Below are 18,238 nucleotides of genomic sequence, written 5' to 3' on the forward strand. Positions count from 1 at the left end.
GACCAAAATCAAAACACACCAACATAGAGCTGTTCTAGTTGGAAAGTGATCGGGTAGCACCTCAAAGGTACCTCAGGGGCTCCTTAAATTGGCTCCAAGGCTCTGTAGATTCCCTCATCCTCTACCATGCCAAGGAGAAGTTGAGGAGGGAGATTATGCTTTTCATCAGAGTCTCAAAGGCTCCATGATCTCAGAAAGGTCTAGGGTATTTATCTTTCTGTTCAACACGAAACTCATGATCATCTCCCACTTACCGTACTTTATTAATGTGCTTCTGCATCAGACTCAAATGGCTTTGTTGAGGTTCTAATGACTGTGCCACAGTTTTGATTGAAAGTCCCGGCTGATCAGACTTGATAGCCCAAGCCTGGGCTTCTGTTAATATGATAAATGGAGAAGCAAAATCAATAAGCCACCATATTACTCTGGGATTCAAACCCTTGAAATCTGCTCATTTCTCAGTACAGTTGCAATGCTATTGATTCACTTGCTCAACATAAAGGGAATACCTACTATGTACCACGGATGGTACCAGGGAATTAGACAGAAATGGCTTCTGCCCTCAGGAAGCTTACTCCAATGAATTAACAGATGGTTATGCTCACTGATCACTCAATATATGCCATATGCTTTGTTTGGCACATTGCATGCGTTATCTTATTTAATTTTGACGACAGCTAGGTAGATAACCATTATTTATTTACCTGTATTTTATAGTTGAGAAAACAGTAGAGTAACTTGCCCAAGGTGGGAAATGGTTTTGATCCCAGGCCATGTGCCATTCCTAACCAATAGTCTCCATTAGAAGCATGGAAAAGTACATATTAAAAAACCTTCTGAAACCTAGCCCACTTTGCATATACCATTAGTCATTAAACTGCAGCCGGCTATCCTGAATGCCTGACCAAATGCTTTTGGTCCAGGTAACATGCCCTTCTTGTCTGGCTATCCTGGAAGGTGCCTCTTTAAATGTTCAGCAGAAAAGGCAGGAACTCATCAGTCTCAGCTAGGGGACTTTATTTCTAAATGATGCAATTAAAACTAGAACAAGAGACTCTGTAATTGTGGACAGTCACCCATAGCCATTAGATAGTATGAAAGGGCTGGCTGTAAATTCAGCTAATAGATTACCAGAAAACATACCTTCAACAATCTCGATTTCATCTTAAGGAAGCAAGAAGGAAGCATTACAGGAATGATGACTCATTAGTGACTTGAAATTGGGATTATTTGACTTTGTTTCGTGTCCATAGATATGTAAGGCTGATGAGACACTAGATGCTGAGAAAATCAAGGGGATGGTCAATGATGGAAACCAAAAGACTTCTTCCCAGGGATAAAGGAACCAAGGGAGCTTCACTAACTTGAAAACCTCTGAATGTTTGGCCTGTGGGTTTGAGATCACCCCAGCTCCTCCCTGGTTCTCTTGAAGCTCAGAGAAGAGCTGGAGTGTGCCACATGGAGGAAATGGATAAGTCAAGGATAAGCAAAATTACAAGAGGGATAGCCCTTCTACTATCCTAGGAGCCTAGGAGGAAAATAAATACCTGGGTGCTAGTAAAAATGGATGCAGTTTGCCCATTGCTTAGGTGATGCCTAGTGGGTGAGCTGAGAAGACACACTGCATACTCTGATGAAGTCCCAGATCCTCGGGAAAGAGAACAGGTAGGAGCTTACCAGTCTCTAGCAGTTAAGGCTGCCAGGTCCCAACCATCTCCATCAGTTTATTCTTGAGCTTTTATTCATCAGAATTCATTCCAAAACACTAAAACTATTGCCCTTGAGGCTTTCATGTTCTTTCGTGGATAAAGAAGACTGCAGCTGAGTCTTCACAAAAGTTGTCCATGAAATCCTTGAGTCATCCTTGTTTTGATTTGGTTTTGTGTTTTTATATTCCTCTCGGTATGGATAGCATGAAAATTTCAATTTGCAAAAGGATTTAATCAACAGCAAATGTTTTGAATCAGATTAAAACCCGAATACTTTAAGAGCTATGTGTTTATTCTGTCCTGCTGGGCGCAGTCACTTTATCTTGCTTCTGAAGGGCAATGCAAAGCCGTAGCTGCGCTAATGAATTGCTTGCAACACACAGGTATGTTAGTGGTTAATAGTGATGAATGTTTACCTTAAAAATCCTGGGTTCTTCCTGAGAATGTGCCCCCTTCTCCTTGACACGTCAAAAATGGGAAATCATCTCTGAGACTGTTTTATTTGTCTGTGTTTTCGGGACAGCACATTTACATACTCGCGAAGGCAATCAATATAAGCAAGCCCAGGTCTTCCAAGAATCCTTAATTATATGTCTAAGAATGCATATGTATTCGCATGTAATACTTGTGTTTCTGCAGTGTTTCCCTCCCCACCTTTTTGAGCTGACATGTGCTAAGACGCTTTGAAAGTGGTAAAATCAAGAGTGTAACAGGCAAATGCACAATGAGTTGTTAAATGTGATGGCAAAATAAAAAATTTTTAAAAAGCTTCAGTCAGTATGATCAGTTAAAAAAAAAAAAAGACAGCCAGCAAACTGTCTATCATGTGATGAAATTTGACAGTAGGGATTATGGCTTTGATGGACCAGAACAGCTAATAGAAGAAGCTGACATTTTTGAAACCCTGCTAATTAAGGGTTCCTTCCTTAATATTAAAATAAAGTCTTTGTCTGGGTTTTATGGTTGGAGAATCAGGTGTTTTCATTAATATATGCCAGTCAGTCTTAATAAGCTTGGAGGGCAGAGGAAGTTATTATTGAGTGACCTTCTACAAAATAAGCATGTTGCTAAGGGCTCTAACCCTGCCCTGTTCAGACTGATGAATCTCATTTCCAATGCAAAAGCTTCACAAGAAATCCAAGTATTCTCTGTGCAATCACAGAAAATAATCCTTGTGTCTCTTGTAATGTCCAGAATTGCCACTTACTACACTACTACTGTACAATGAATATTACAATACATATTATTTTTCTAGCACAATTGTCTACATTTCTGAATTGCCCAGAATAGAAAAACTTATTGTGAAGACACTTGTATTGAAAAGTCAGCTCATTTTAATACTTTTCAAATAGTCATCTACTCTGTTCATGAATTATAATGCTCCAAATACATCTGACAATACTGGCTTTGAAAAGGAGATATGTCTATATTATTACATATTCATTTTCAAATAGATTTCAAACAGATTTTAAACCATTCATTGAAATTCATTGAAATGATAAATTCACAGTTGGATTTTGATTGACTCTTAATCCAATTTTACTTTTGATAAGTTTCACCCCTCCCTTCCCACCCACCCCAACCTTTCTCAACCAATATATTTTTTTGTTCTGCTATTGGTTTTTAAAGCAAAACTGATGGGATAGGGTAAAACTTGAAGGTTTTGATAACTATATGTAAAGCTTGTCAAATGAATTGGTAAATTCAGTTCAAATCAGTAAAGGCCCACACTACAGGTGATTTGTCTGGCTAATTTCCAGTATACCCATGTTTCTCTGTAGAAGCAGATGTGTATTACAAATATCGGTTGATTCACACCCAGAGCAAAAGTTTGAAAGGGCTTTCAGTTACTGAGCCATAGAACCATCTCTAAATAACCTGGAAATATGCAGATAGCTAAGGTAGTTGGTGTTGGGATAATAGATTAAATGCCTTGAGAGTTTGTGGTTGCCCAGCATGAACCAGCTGCTCCTTATCTTGAGCTCTTTCTGTCTGTCCTAGGTGGAGAAGTTGGGTAATACCTCTGCTGGGGATTGTATGGTCAGGTAAAAAGACAACAAACCTATTTAAGTCTCTTTGGAGAAGGAAGGAGCTAGATTAAAAACCATCCATCATAAAAACTGAGTTGATTACAGCATGCTAAGTATTGGAACAAATGAGACAAGGATCTTGGATTCAGGGCTTTAGCATGTGGGACAAGAAGTTCAAACTGGCGATTATTTCAGCCCTAGGTTTATAGGAGTCAGTTGTGTTTGAGATGCACACTCGGGAAGAAAAGCAAGATATGACATTTCCTGTAAATGACTTATTGAAGCTGTTTTTCAGTAGTTTAAAAGGGAAAAATAAAAAGGTTAATGAAGACTAGCATAGATCTATCTCCTTAGGGCCCAAATCCATCATCTAGTGTTTACTGAGCCTCTACCGAATGCTTCCCGCTGTCCTGGGCTTGTGTAGCCCACCACCCCTGCCCTTCTGAGCTTCAGTGCAGTTAGAACCCCATGGTGTCTTGGACAGCTCCCTTTTTGTCACCTGTCCTTTCTAATTTTCTTCTCTACATAGAACCAGCAGAGGAGTTGCCCTCCCAGACAATTTGACAGGGAGTGACCTATAATGCTCAAATTACAACTTATTCGTATACTATGTTGTGCTGTCAGATATCTTTGTCATATCATTTAACTCTGCAAATGTTTGCCCTATCACTTCAAAGTGGGTTGTAAGCTCCTGGGGAGCAGGTGCTAAGTTTTAATGTTTCTTTTTATGCCCATAATCCAAATTCAGTGTCTTACAGAGAGCAGATGACTGATAAATACTTGATCGACTAAAGTCTTTAAATAGATTAAATCTAAAAATTCAGTCCTTTTATTCTAAAGACAATCCTCTATGTCTATTTTTTATTCTCTCACACCTCTTTAATATCAATTTCATGGTATTCTAATACCTCATGTTCTTCCACTCCAGAAGAGTAGTGGTTCTAGAGCAACAATGTCCAGTAGAAATATGCTACAAACCACATGTGTAACTTTAGAAAGTAAAAATAAGCAAGAGAGATGGATTTTAATAATTATTGTATTTAATCTTTTGAAAATTTTTTAATATGTGATAATATAAAATATATTGCAATCTTTTAATTTTTTACACTAAGTCTGAAACCTAGTGTCATTTTACCCTTATAGAATATTCTAATTCAGACTAGCCACATGTGGCTACCCTATTGGACTACCCAGCTCTAAAGACTATTCATGGATAAACTCCCGGGGTGTATGAAAGCCCTAAAATAAAATGCTAAATTGTGTGTTGTCAGAGCATCTTTCTGGTGACACAGAAGAACAGAATTTATCAGATTCCCAAAGAGGTTTATTTCCCCCACCACCATCAAACTCCTACCCTCAAATATCTTAAGAAACACAGCACTGCTTTTAGCCCGTGGAATGACTCCTTTTCTCTACTTGCCAATTCTATTTACATTCCCTATTCTAACAAGACTAACTCACAGTCTGTTATTAAACAGTTGTGAATTTAACTTATTCCTTTAAAATAGCACCTAGAGACTGCTCAGGGTATTGACTCGTTTCATAGAAAATAACCTCAAACACTACCACAGTTGGTAGTTACAACAGCCAAAATAAAATAGAAGTATATCAGGCCTTTCTCTTACGGTAATTCACTAGGAATAAAGGATACACTAGACCTATGTGCCCACATGGCTTTCAGGAAGTTCCTAAGATGCACTAAAACATGTCAATAGGAAATGTTCTGGAAGGGTCATTAATTGATCACAGCACAGAGCGTTTTATTCCTTCTTGTTCTCTTCGTTGGGTTATAAACTCCAGGTTAACTTGACACCCACTTCCTGCAATGGCTAAAATTTTTTTTTTTTTTTTAAGATTTTATTTATTTATTTGAGAGAGAGAGAATGAGAGACAGAGAGCATGAGAGGGAGGAGGGTCAGAGGGAGAAGCAGACTCCCTGCCGAGCAGGGAGCCCGATGCGGGACTCGATCCTGGGACTCCAGGATCATGACCTGAGCCGAAGGCAGTCGCTTAACCAACTGAGCCACCCAGGCGCCCCATGGCTAAAATATTTTTGTATACCTTGTGATCTTCTTGGATGAGATTTTTCAAGACCCCTCACAATGACCTGGAGGAGGAGAGCTGGTGGTTGCAAAGATAGCAGCTATGGCATGACCTAAATCAGGGAAACCAAGATGTCAGTGGAACAAGCTCCTCCTTTTGTTTTGCTTTCTCTTAAACATGACGCTCTCTTGAGGTCTACAGACAAATTCTCTTTCTTAAACCTTTCTAGTTTTGTTTTTTGTTTTTTTGGTTTTTTTGTCATTCTTGTTCTTCTCCCAACAGCATCACTTAAACATTGGGACTTAGCTCCTGGTGAGGGCTTCGGTCATAGAGTAGCCCCTTTAAAAACAATCAGGTATGATTAACTCTATTATTTGTGCGCATGAAACATATCCAGAGTTTTAGTCACATAAGCTACATTGTTTCTCTAGGACTAGAATAAAATAATCATGTGTTAACTTTCAAAACACAAATGGAAAAGGCAACTCCATAATGACTAGTGTTGTCCTTATCCATTTACCTTTCTTGAAAACAAAAGGGCTGTTTAGAATTAGGGCAAAATTTCGATTTCAATCTTAACTTATAAGCATTTTCTACTTTTTCTTATTCACATGACCAAAGAAGAAGGACAAAATTCACTGTTAGAATAACAAAAACAATTAAACAAGAATGAAGATATATTGATACTGAAGTCTGGCTATGCATAACATGCATCTCAATGTGTATCTAGATTTAAATGACAAATATTGAACCATGTAAAATTTGAGGATAATGGATTAACTATGCCAATATCAAGTATTTTATGTTGATTGGTTTCCTTACTACCAAGGTAATGAAGAAGCTTTGAAAGTGACATCTTACTATTTGTTTGATCTTCAGAGAAGAGAGATTGACTTCAGTTTCTTTTTAAGATTCTTCATCTTTCTTGGCATCATTTCACTTTTGACTATGTTGTAACCTCCAATTGCATCCTTTTTTCCTTCCCAGCACTGTGATAAATACTAAAAAATCCTTTTTTCCTTCCCAGCACTATAGAGCCTTTTCTGCTCTACAGACACTTTAAAACTATAGGAACCTTGTAAAGTGAGGTTTTAAAATTTCTTGATTTAGTCACTTTCACAAATCCTTGGGCTCATTCCTGTGATGTAATGTCCCTTCAGTATTACAGCATTCTCTAGGTTCTTCTTTCAGTGTCTCTTAATGAAAGGAAAAGGATATTGACATATCAAAACTATTTTAAAACCACTGCCTTCATAATACAGGGTAATGGAGAAATACCAGAACTATAGGACCACAAGAAAAAATGAAATACAGTATATAACTTATTTCTTAAGCAGAAAAAAAATGGGGGAGACTTCAAAGTCCCGATTTCTTTTATACCCAGGCTATTTCTAGAAGTATTCAAATATGCTCAATTGTAGTCTGAGTAATGATCCAGCTAACACTTCTGAATATTTAACATTCAGCGTCCTTGATCAATTCAGCTATTGGGAATGATAGTCATAAAAGCAGCGTAGTGTTCCATAGAACTATGCCTAAATTCGAAGCAGTATCTGCAATCTGTTCTTTGTTTCCTCTTGTGTTCCATTTCTCCTACAGCTTTTTTCATTTTCTTCTCTGAGAACTAGGAAATCCACTGGAATTATCTTCTGGCACTTCCTAATCAAAGTTCAGAACTGGTTATGCAGTATTCTCTTCGGATACTGTGGTTGCACATTCTCGAGTCGGGCACTCCAAGGGTTCTAGAAAAGTATACAAAAATACACCAACAGAGAAGTACTTGGCCTCACTGATTCCCAAAGGAGTTGAAATGTTTATTTCTGAAGATAAACACATGATATGGTATCTTTTAGCTCAAATTCTTCTAAGGGAAGGCTCTGTTAACATATCTGTGAGAAGAGAGTTGGATTCATTTTCTTATTTGATGACATTGAAAGGATTTTTCATTCTGCCTCATCGTTCTGATATAGAACCTTTCTTTCTTCTTGTTCTACTAATTTATACATGTATTTCTGTAACAGACCCAATGCTTTTATGCGTTTTTCTTCAGATAAGTCAGCAAATACATAGAATGAGACAGAGCAGTAAAGAACATCAAGTTTCTGTCAAAACAGTTCATAAATATTCAGTAGAGTTCTGCAATATGTAGGAAGTTATGAAGATGGCATTAAGATACCAGTAAATCCAAAGAAAACCTATGCTAATCAAGCTATCACATCTTATTATATTTTATTCTTTTATCACTTTATTATCCCTCAATAATATAAACGTGACCCCCAAAAAACTACAAATCCTAACCTGCCATGCTGAGATAGAATTTCCATCTTATCCTGGGTCAGGATTTTCTAACCAGGGTCTTACAGTGGATCTGAAAGCCTAACCTGGGAGTTCGTCTTCCAAACGGCTTGCCACTAACATCGTCCTCTCTCAGGTCTGACCTTCTATCACAATATGACTGGCATCCCTGTAGGAGCAGGGCCCAGCTGCAAAGGACTCTGGGAAAAGGGCTGAACCCACAGTGCCTCCGAGTCCTCCCGCAATCTCAATGCCCTCAAAAACAAACAAACAAACAAAATCCTATAAAAGGCTTAGGAAATTATACCTTAAATGGCAGCTTTTGAATGATATTTTTCGTGTGATCAAAATGAATAATGCATTAAAGAAATAGGTTTTATGATCTTTCTTTATAAAAGTATCTTTCTCAAGTTGCTCCAATGTGGAGAGGACTGACAACATTGCTGCCTGTTCCTCATTTGTACCAAACCATCTCAATCGAAGGAGCACTGGATGCAATGAGTTGCAGTGTTAGTGCGTTGCTGTAGTTAAAAAGTATTTGCTCACCCCAGGGGGCCAAGCAAAGGCTATTGACATGCTTGCTTGATGTATGAAAAGACAAATTAGTCCCCCATCCTATCTACCAGCAGGGTACAGTGACCCTACATGGAAAAGTCAACTCAAACCACTGTACAATATATTTACATTTTTTTTTCCTGGGAAACTTCAGAGTTACCAAATCAACTGTGTCTAGTGTGCAAATTGCATGCAAGCTAACAGAATGTGAATTAAAGTCGGGGAAAGCCATGGTTTAGCTTGACTGTGCAGATGGCACTCGTGGCTACAGTCTGTTCTGAGGAATCTGTGGTAGGTAGCCTGAGTGGGGAGCACAGGGAGAAAGGACTTTAGACTAAATGACTGCTTATTACTCATTGCCTGTCTCCTGCCCCTTGTACATTCTCAGCAGTTTTCCAATACACTAAGCAATGTGAGAGAGTAATTTCTCTCCGTGTCACGGGAGTAGAGGGAGATCCAGGGAGCAATGTTGGAGAGACAACTCAAAGTCCCATGGGTCTGTATACAATACATGTATAAATTAGTAGAACAAGAAGAAAGAAAGGTTCTATATCAGAACGATGAGGCAGAATGAAAATAAACACAACATGTTTGGGTTTTTTTAGCACCACATAAGGTGATTGGACTTACTATAAAATGAAGAGGGTCTTGTATTTATTTGCCTTACCATCCAGCTTGCACCAATCAGAAGAACACAATATTAAGTGGAGAAAGGCTATACCTTTCCATTATGTAGATCCTAATCAACATAAAATGAAATTTCTCCAAAGTTCTGTTAATTTGAAGGGATGGTTAGGAAATAATTTTTATGAAATTCTGTGAACATTTCGATAACCAACTAGCCACAGTTCTGCCGTAGATTGCAGAGAGGGGGTTACAAAAGATGGCTGTATTAAAGAGTGCCTTAAAACCTGTTCTTTCCCTGCAGTTGGCTTTTATAGAAGAAGGTCGAGGTCTCCATGCATTCAACAAATACTTATTGGAAATATATCATGGTGCTATATTGTAACTCATTTTACAGGACAAATAATGTTATAATAATAATGCCGTGAGGGGTGCCTGGGTGGCTCAGTCATTAAGCATCTGCCTTTGGCTCAGGTCATGATCCCAGGGTCCTAGGATTGAGTCCCCCATCCAGCTCCCTGCTCAGCAGGGAGTCTGCTTCTCCTTCTTCCTCTGCCCCTCCCCCCTGCTCGTGCTCTCTCTCTCTCTCTCTAAAAAAGAAAAAAATAATAATAATGCCATGAATAATATAAAAGAACCAACCTAAACTTGTCCAAATCAAGCACAGATAAAGCAAAATTCTTTTCAGGTCTAAATATCTATCTTTTATGCACTCAGCAAACATTTGTGATAGACCTACTGTGTAGGAGACACTAGTCCTAGTTCTTATCGGGCAAGTTTTGGAAGACTTGGTAACATTGGATTGGAGCTCTGTTTATTTTTCCTATTTCAAGGTAGCATGAAGTCATGTCTGTTCATCAAGTGAAAGATCCCCATTCTTGGTTCCTGCAGTGTACTTTGAGGTGCAGAATTTAGTGGCAGGTGAATTCTAAACAGTCTTCCTAAGAGAGAAAAATCAGACAAGGGGTAAGAAAAGTGGTTAACTGAGAGTTTGCCAACTGGGCTGATAGCCCTACTTCTACCAGCAAGCAGCTGGGTAAATTTGAACAAGCACTTTTAACTTCTCACCTATTAAATAAGAGGGCATTCGTGGATGGTTTTTAAGGTCTCTCCCAGCTCTAAAATCTAAGAAAGTGAAGTGAAAAGCAGTGCGAGGAATGTTGAAAGTGCTAGACAAATGTAAAAAGTGAGGAAGAAGAGGAGGAGGACCCTGGGCTCAGAGACTTTTGTCCATCTCCATGTCTATCTCCCTTTAGTATACCTGCTTTCGTGCCCTTTTTTGGCCTGAGAGATGAGGGCCAAGCATCCTCAGGCCTGGCGTTGGGCGGGCTGCCTGCCCTCACCCTCCTTCCACCCTGGTGCTCAGAGTTCTCTCCTGAATAAAAGTGAAGCTCAAGGGTGGAGGAGCTCAGAGGTCCCTGCTTGCTCTGCCTCCCTGACTGCGGACGTGCTCTCCGAGAAGTGGTAGGATGACAAGGCAGACTTTGAACCAAATTCTGCCTCCACTGTTAGCCACTTCTATTCAAGTTCTTCTGTAGAAGAGGGCATCAGAACAGTTCAAAAGAGTGTGTGTTATGAGAATTAATCCAAGAAAAGTATGGAAAGTACTCATACACAGCGGTGGATAGCCCCCCAGAGCGTTACTGGTGTAGTTGGGGCTCAAAGCGTGCATCACGCGTGCCACACCCTCTGATCAAAGCTACGTCCCAAAGCCACCACCCAAACCCTCACTGTAGTTATGTAGGGGTGTGCATGTCTGGGGGTCACCCATTCTCATCCACCAAACACTGTTTGGCGGATACAGCAAGCATCGTGTTGCTTCTTTCTTAAAAAGTGATTTCCTCTGCATGGTTTCACTAGATTTTCAAAACCAGGCTCCGAGGCAGGTAGAGAAAGTCTTGTTTTCAGCTCGGCTCTCGGGCCACTGCCTTACACCGTTCCCATGGAGGGTGCCCCCCCCCCGGCCCCGAGTCACACAGAGCAGCCGTACTGCCCAGCCCAGGGAGGTTAAGTGAATGGTCCAAGGTCACACAGCAGAGGAGGAAAAGATTCTGATCTCCAAGTCAAGTTACGACCCCAAGTAGTTTGCGCCTTCCCCTCTGCCGTGTGACCTTGAGTATAGCACACACAGAAAGACCGAGATAGAATCAAATTCTCAGTGTCAGCCTTTCCGTCCACTATTAGACTCTGGGGTACCTGGTGGAAGATCTCTTGAGGGCACTGGGGGGATGTGATGTGGCACATCATGCCTCAGTCTTGCTCTAGATGTGTATACTTGGGCCATTATATGATGGAAAGGAAATGCCTGCATAAGTGAGCCAAGCAGGCTGTGGAGACAGGGGCCTACGCCTCCTCGCCGCTGTTAAGACTGGCTTACATGAATATTCAATAGCCAGCACCCCTAAAAAATCTATTAATCTCCCACCTGTGTTGTCATCTTATCACAATCTGTGGTCTGTGCCAAAAGGCACATTGCAGTATTAAAGGAAGACTCGGAGAGAAGTGACAACAATATTAAAGTGCTGCCATTGGACTCGCTGCAGAATGCCAGTGACTTTCTCATATTCACTAATCCCCAAACAAAATAACCATCAAGAAATATTAAAACACACATTTTATTAGTTTCATTTAATTTCTTAATTGCTCAAAGTCAGTTTACCCATTTATTGCTGTGTGAAATGCTTAGAGGCAAGGCGCACATTAAAGAGATTATTTCCATGTAATCCCTCCCTCCCAGAGGGTAGGAACTGATCACTTATGAATCCTGATTTACGCTCTGTAACAATATCAAATGGAGGAAATAGTTATTGTAAAATGATAGAGTCAGTAGTCGGGTAATACGGTAGGAGAATGTAATTTAATAGCAAAGAGAAAGTACCTCATTTTCGGTAAAAGTTATGCGAGCCTTTTTCAGGAATAGCTATTAACCAAACTGAATTTAGCCTCCCATTTTTCTGGCTCTCCCTCTGTTAATTGATAGATGTTGAAGATGTGTAGCCTGTTACAATTTTAATCAAATGGTGTCTGGGAGTAGATGTGATCATTTTACTGGGACTTGGAGTTCTGGGGATAATAATTGCTCTGGGTATTATGCTCTCTGTGACAGTTCGCCCACTGCCAGGCTTCCTTCTTGGAAGAAAACGAGTGCAGGCTCTCAGGTGGAATTTGGAGGGATGCTGCACATTACGCAGGAAAGGGAGAGGAGGTAGGAAGGAGTGCTAGGTAAACATCCAGCAAGAAACTTCTGATAGTCTGAACTTCTGGCACTGGGGTACATCATGGCCTGAGACCATGAAACTCCCACCCATCAGGGACCTGGGAAAGAGCTTTTTCTTTTTCTGTTGTTGACACACCTTTCCCGGTCATAGTACCTTGAACCCTGCATTATTTTAGGAGCATTATTGCTCTTCTTGGAAGGAGGTAAGAATTATACCATCAGAAGAGCACAGAGATAAGGCCAGTCCCTTAGACAGCAGGCAACCTAGACAGGGGCCTTGCCTGACAGCCTGGAAATAGGCCTGCCTTCACTGCAGGCTGACCCTCTTCTGATACTTGATATTCACTCTCTACCTTTAGAATCCGCCTGATACAAAGAGTATACCAAATAAAACATTTTTTTCAGGCCCTCAAGGAGATTCGTACCATGTATCTTATTAGATTGAAGGCAAAACAAGCTGATACTAGCAGAAAAAAAAATGGCTGGTTCAGACCCCAGCTGACCTCTTCTGCATGGAAAATTCTCCATATGATTACCGAGCTAATGAGTAATATTTAATGAAAACATTATGCCTTTGCATATATTTGTAAGCAGCACTTCTTTCGCCTAAATTTACATAGAAATAAGCTGATATGTATAAATACACATCTTGGAATTTGGTGTATTCTAAGGAAAATACTCCTCCGCTATCTCCGGCTGTTTCTATACAAAGCCCAAACTTCTCAATAAGAAAACCGTAGAATTCAGTCAATCATCCGGTTGACACGAAACATGCGAGTATTTGATGATGCATGGACAAAACAGCTGAATGCCGGGCAGGCTCCTCCACGTTTCACAGAGTGTTTTGGCTTTATGCAAACAACGGTATATGAGAAAAAAACTGGGCTAAACAATTGCTAAATAAATACGTACCCCCCCCCCACACACACACACAAAAAAATCTTTCAACTCGAAGAATCCTTCAGCATTTAAGGATGAAGACTCAGAACTAGGATTGTTGCTGGGGTCTGCATCTGTTTCCTTTTCTGCTCCAGATCTGAGTCACAGGGGTGCTGAATTTGAGAACAGAAGAGCCGTTGACACCTTTCTCTCCCACCCTTTCTCTTCCCCCTCTAGGTGGAGCTGACAGGCAGTAGCGTCTTTGACTATGTCCACCCGGGGGACCACGTGGAGATGGCAGAGCAGCTGGGCATGAAGCTCCCGCCCGGGCGGGGTCTCCTCTCACAGGGCACTGCTGAGGACGGAGCCAGCTCCGCATCGTCCTCCTCCCAGTCGGAGACCCCTGAGCCAGGTGGGAATTGCAATCCCAACATGTGGGATGGTGGGCAGGACCTTTGCCAATGACTGCACTCGAGTTGCCAGTGTGAAGAGACTATAAATAGGTCTAATGGTATTTAACAATTCCATGCAGCTTTCTGTCCCATGCAGTAATTAAATAAGGAAGAGATTTGAAAATAAGGAGACATTTTAATAAGTATAATCCAGAGATCTAATTTCAGTTGAACAATACATAGAGAAGGTACTAGTTCTTTTAGTTCCTCTTTCAGATTACTAGAGGGAAAAGGTTCAGATTTGGAAAGCCCTCTTCTTTGTATTGTTACCGTGGCTAAATGCAATGCATTTATTTATTATTCACCAAAATCTATGATAAAGGCTTCTTGAATATTAGCTTGTAGATAATTAAAAATATTAGGGACTTGCAGAAATCTTGGTTTCTTTTTTTTTTTTTTTTTTTTTTTGTAAGCATCAGAAGGTACTTGAAAGATGTGAACAGATAAATTAAGGCTAAAAAGAAAACAGAAATGGCTACATTTTAAACTGCCTTTCCACCCTCAGTATTTAATTAGATCAATTGTATAGAGGAATGAACAGAGGTGACATTCCTCATTGGGATTCCTTCCAGGATTCTTATAGACTTTGCATTCAGAATGTTCCCATTTTCATTGTGTTGTACTGATGATAATTTAAGTATTAGGGGAAAATCCATTTATAAATTAAACAAAATGACTTGATATCCATCAGTCCCCTAGTTCATCAAGCTGTTCAAACACGGGGAAGATTGGCTGGTCGGCCTGGGTCTTCCGAGAGCGCTGGTAATTAGATCTGCGAAGGATTTATTCTTTGCTGATTGGGGCTTTAAATTAATTGAAGTTCCACATTTGTGGTTTTGTCCTTTTTGTACTTTTTTAGAGGAGATATTTCATATTCTTGTGTGGTGGAGTGCTTGGCCAAGCAGCAGTGGTTTAAATGTTAATTTTTCTCATGAGAAGTTTAAGATTTTTAATGAATCAGGGCCTGATTTGAAGTGCAAAGTTTTATTTGCTTACTTGGGAAATTATTTTTGCACTCCTTAAAGATGCTTGTACTTTACTTGACATGTTGTTTTAAAACAGATTTGCAACACAAACTCATTTTATAGAAAGAAAAGTGGAAAAAACCTGTCTTAAGATTAATACTAAAATGATCCTAAGAAAATACTTAAATTTGGCCTGCTTAAAAATAATCACAGTATGTTTGCTCACACAGATGGGAAAAAAAAAAACATATTTGCCTTTTTGGAAATATTTTAATTCCATCTAAAACCAATTCATATTTCCTCGTGTAAGTTAACTGCAGCTTCTAGGGCATAATTCTGCAACATTGGTGAGCATCTTTCTCCAGTGAGCACCAGGCATGAGAAGAGAGAGTATTTAAGACTACTCTTTACCATTTAAAAATGAAAATAATTTTGTTCCCGGGGAAGTCTTACCTTCTGTTGCTCACTGACTTCGCTGAATAGATGTCAGTGAGATCATTGAAACTGCATTTCATCATGAAAATATTCATACCTGGGCAGATTTGAGAAACAGCACATGAAAATAGTTTTTACTCTTTCCTGGATTAGGGAACCTGGATTGCTCATACTCCTCAACACTCAATGTATAAGAATTCAAGTTTATAAAACCCTCATTGTTTCCCTGACTCACAAACTCTCAAGTTTAGATGATCTCCAACCTTCGACCAGGGGAGCCAACCCTCTACGTCAAAGCCCACAGCTAACCTTCCAGCAGAACCACCCCAATGGGAAGTTCAGAAACCTCAAGGCTGCCCGTTCCATTGGCGAACAGCTCTGAGAGAACAGTTCTCTGAATATGGAGCCAAAATCTAAGTTTGCTGCAATTTCTCCTCACTGATCCCAGGTCTGTCCTCTGGGATCTCATTTCAGCTCTACTCCTTCCTCTCCATCCTAGCCTCTCAAATACATGAAGTCAGATATACCAAATTCTCCCTCCCTCCTGCCTTCCTTCTCCTTTGCAGGTCAAACAGCCCTTCATCTGACAACCATTATTCAATGGCATGTTCCTGAGACCGCCAGCCATTCCTCAGTTTGTTAGTGACCCTCTAAGAATATGGTTCTGAGAACTCCCGTGCAGCCCTCTGGATGTATTTGGACTAGTACAAAGCAGAGGGACTGTCTCCTCTCTCGGTGACCAGATCACACCGTTGAGCTTGATCTCTCCCCAAACACATGTTAAGGGTAACTTGTCACTTGGAAAAGACTTTGATCGGGAGAAAAAAATCCACAGCCTGTAAACCAGTTCTGCTGGGATATCGTAAGCTAGAGTCAAAATCAAACTGGTTTAAGATTGATTATAAGAACTCTGATCAATCCCGTGCCTTCCAGGAGGCTCCAGGATGCATAAAACAGTTCTAGGCACACTGTGAGGAGAATGGCGTATCTCCTTTAGAGCTACTCTGTCATTCAGTATTGAAGTATGGTTGACAATTTACTTGGGTTGCTTTCCCCTGCCCTCCCAGCCTTCCTGGAGCCATCATAACTAGTAAAATTGAAAATTCTGCTTTCTACATTTCTTAGCCACTGGGGCTTATTAGCAACAGTGGCATAAGGGTTTCTCTTCCTTGATGAAGAGTATAGCTCTTACCATTACAAAATGTGAAACTTACTCTGCCTTAAAATTCTGTAGCATTGGTTATTTTCAGTCTTAGGCTTAAAAGGCAATTAGATTGACTGCTTTAAATACTGAAAAGCAGTGTAGGGTGCTACCTTTAACTAAATATCTTCACTAATGCATATCACTGCTCCAAGGGAATTACTTAAAAAGTTCATGACAGGCACTACATCCCAAAGCTGCTTATGTTTCTTAAAGGCTGAAAGAATTTTAACAAGATTTCCTAATTCTTAATAATACGAGGGGACATTTTTGAGGACTTGTTCATTGCAACATAATCTTTTAAACTCTGATGAAACACAGATTCTTTTTTAAATAGTAGTGTAATTTTGTTGGAAAGGGGATATCAGTATATGGTGATTATGAAAATGGAGGTATGGACTTTTTCAGAAGCCCTGATGTGTTCAGTGTAGCATTACTAAATGACTGAAATCTAAATAACATTTGGCATTATAATAAAAGGAAATAAGTGACTAAACCAGCCTAAGAGGCAGCGATACTGTGCCATAATAGGAATTCTCTTTCTCTGAACTGCCAGCCCTGTGATCGTCTTATCTTGAACCAGTCTCAAGATAATGGGGGGGGGGGGGGGGAGAGCAGGGAATCTCTTGACTGTTGAAAATCCAAATAAATCTTTTACACATATGCCTAGTTATTCATAGTTTAGTAAATACTACTGTATTTCTTTTAGAGAAATCTTAAAGCAGGCAGAAGAAAAATACATGGGTGGCCTTGTTTGTAAAGTTATAAAGTTCTAGAGTGTCTATGGAGATTCTAACCATTTTGGAAGAGATTGTGCTGTCCTGCAGGCTCCCGCACCAGGGGGAGCACAGAACCTCTGGAACGGGATGTCTGGGTGGTCCCTTTTCTTTTTCTAGATCTGCATATATCTTTTCATTACTCTTAATGATTCTGTAATCTCAGGATTATGAGTGCTATCCTCTTCTCTTAATAAATTTCAGTGCTGCATCTTTAAATGCTTAATAAATAAAAAAGCAGCTCTTTTAAGAAATCCTGGAGGAACTTTAAAAATCTCCTGATATTCCTTAGGTTAGGTCATAAAATTGGGCTTTACTCCTTTTTTATTTCTAATTCTAAAATTAATTCATTCTTATTGTGAAAACTTTAGAGAATGCAGAAAACAAAGAATAAAGACCACCAAACATCCCACTACCCCCAAATGACCACTGTTCATATGTATATACTCTATGCCTATCCTTCCAGATTTTCTGTTCCTATATATATAGGAACATATACATACTTATATATATGTATGTAGTATTGGGGGGGGTCATTGTCTGTTTGTCTGAAATAAGATCATAACATACAGGCTTCTGCCTTTCCACTTAACCTCACAAGCAGCTTTCCCTGTCATGTTTCTCACTTTAAGATTTTATTTATTTATTTGACAGAGAGAGACACAGCAAGAGAGGGAACACGAGCAGGGGGAGTGGGAGAGGGAGAAGCAGGCTTCCCGCAGAGCAGGGAGCACGATGTGGGGCTCGATCCCAGGACCCTGACATCATGACCTGAGCCGAAGGCAGACACTTAACCAACTGAGCCACTCCAGTGGTTTGTTTCCCACTAGCTAACAATCAAGTCCCAACTGTAGGAGCACTGGCAGGAGTCACACACCTGGGTCCTGCTTCAGAGGGAACTCAGCCAGGACAAGAGGTTCTTGCAGCTTATTGAATGGGTATGAGCTCATAGAGAGAGAAATCAATACTGCGCCAGGATTTAGACAACTGAGCAAAATGTATGAGACAGTACTTTTGGTCAAGAATAACTACAGCAGCATGGCTCACCATTGATTGT

General features: G+C 40.0%; 1 protein-coding gene across 6 annotated transcripts in view; it reads left to right on the top strand.

Moving 5' to 3' along the window:
• Positions 1-18,238, top strand: part of NPAS3 (neuronal PAS domain protein 3) — an 839,760-nt gene that overhangs the window by 701,788 nt on the left and 119,734 nt on the right. For all 6 annotated transcript variants that reach the window (XM_078053550.1, XM_078053551.1, XM_078053553.1 and 3 more), the window contains one exon: positions 13,590-13,764. In XM_078053550.1, the coding sequence (XP_077909676.1) occupies positions 13,590-13,764 (175 nt within the window). The remainder of the gene's footprint in view (positions 1-13,589; positions 13,765-18,238) is intronic.

This window comes from Halichoerus grypus, chromosome 8 (assembly GCF_964656455.1).
Source record: "Halichoerus grypus chromosome 8, mHalGry1.hap1.1, whole genome shotgun sequence".
Classification (NCBI taxonomy): Eukaryota; Metazoa; Chordata; class Mammalia; order Carnivora; family Phocidae; genus Halichoerus; species Halichoerus grypus.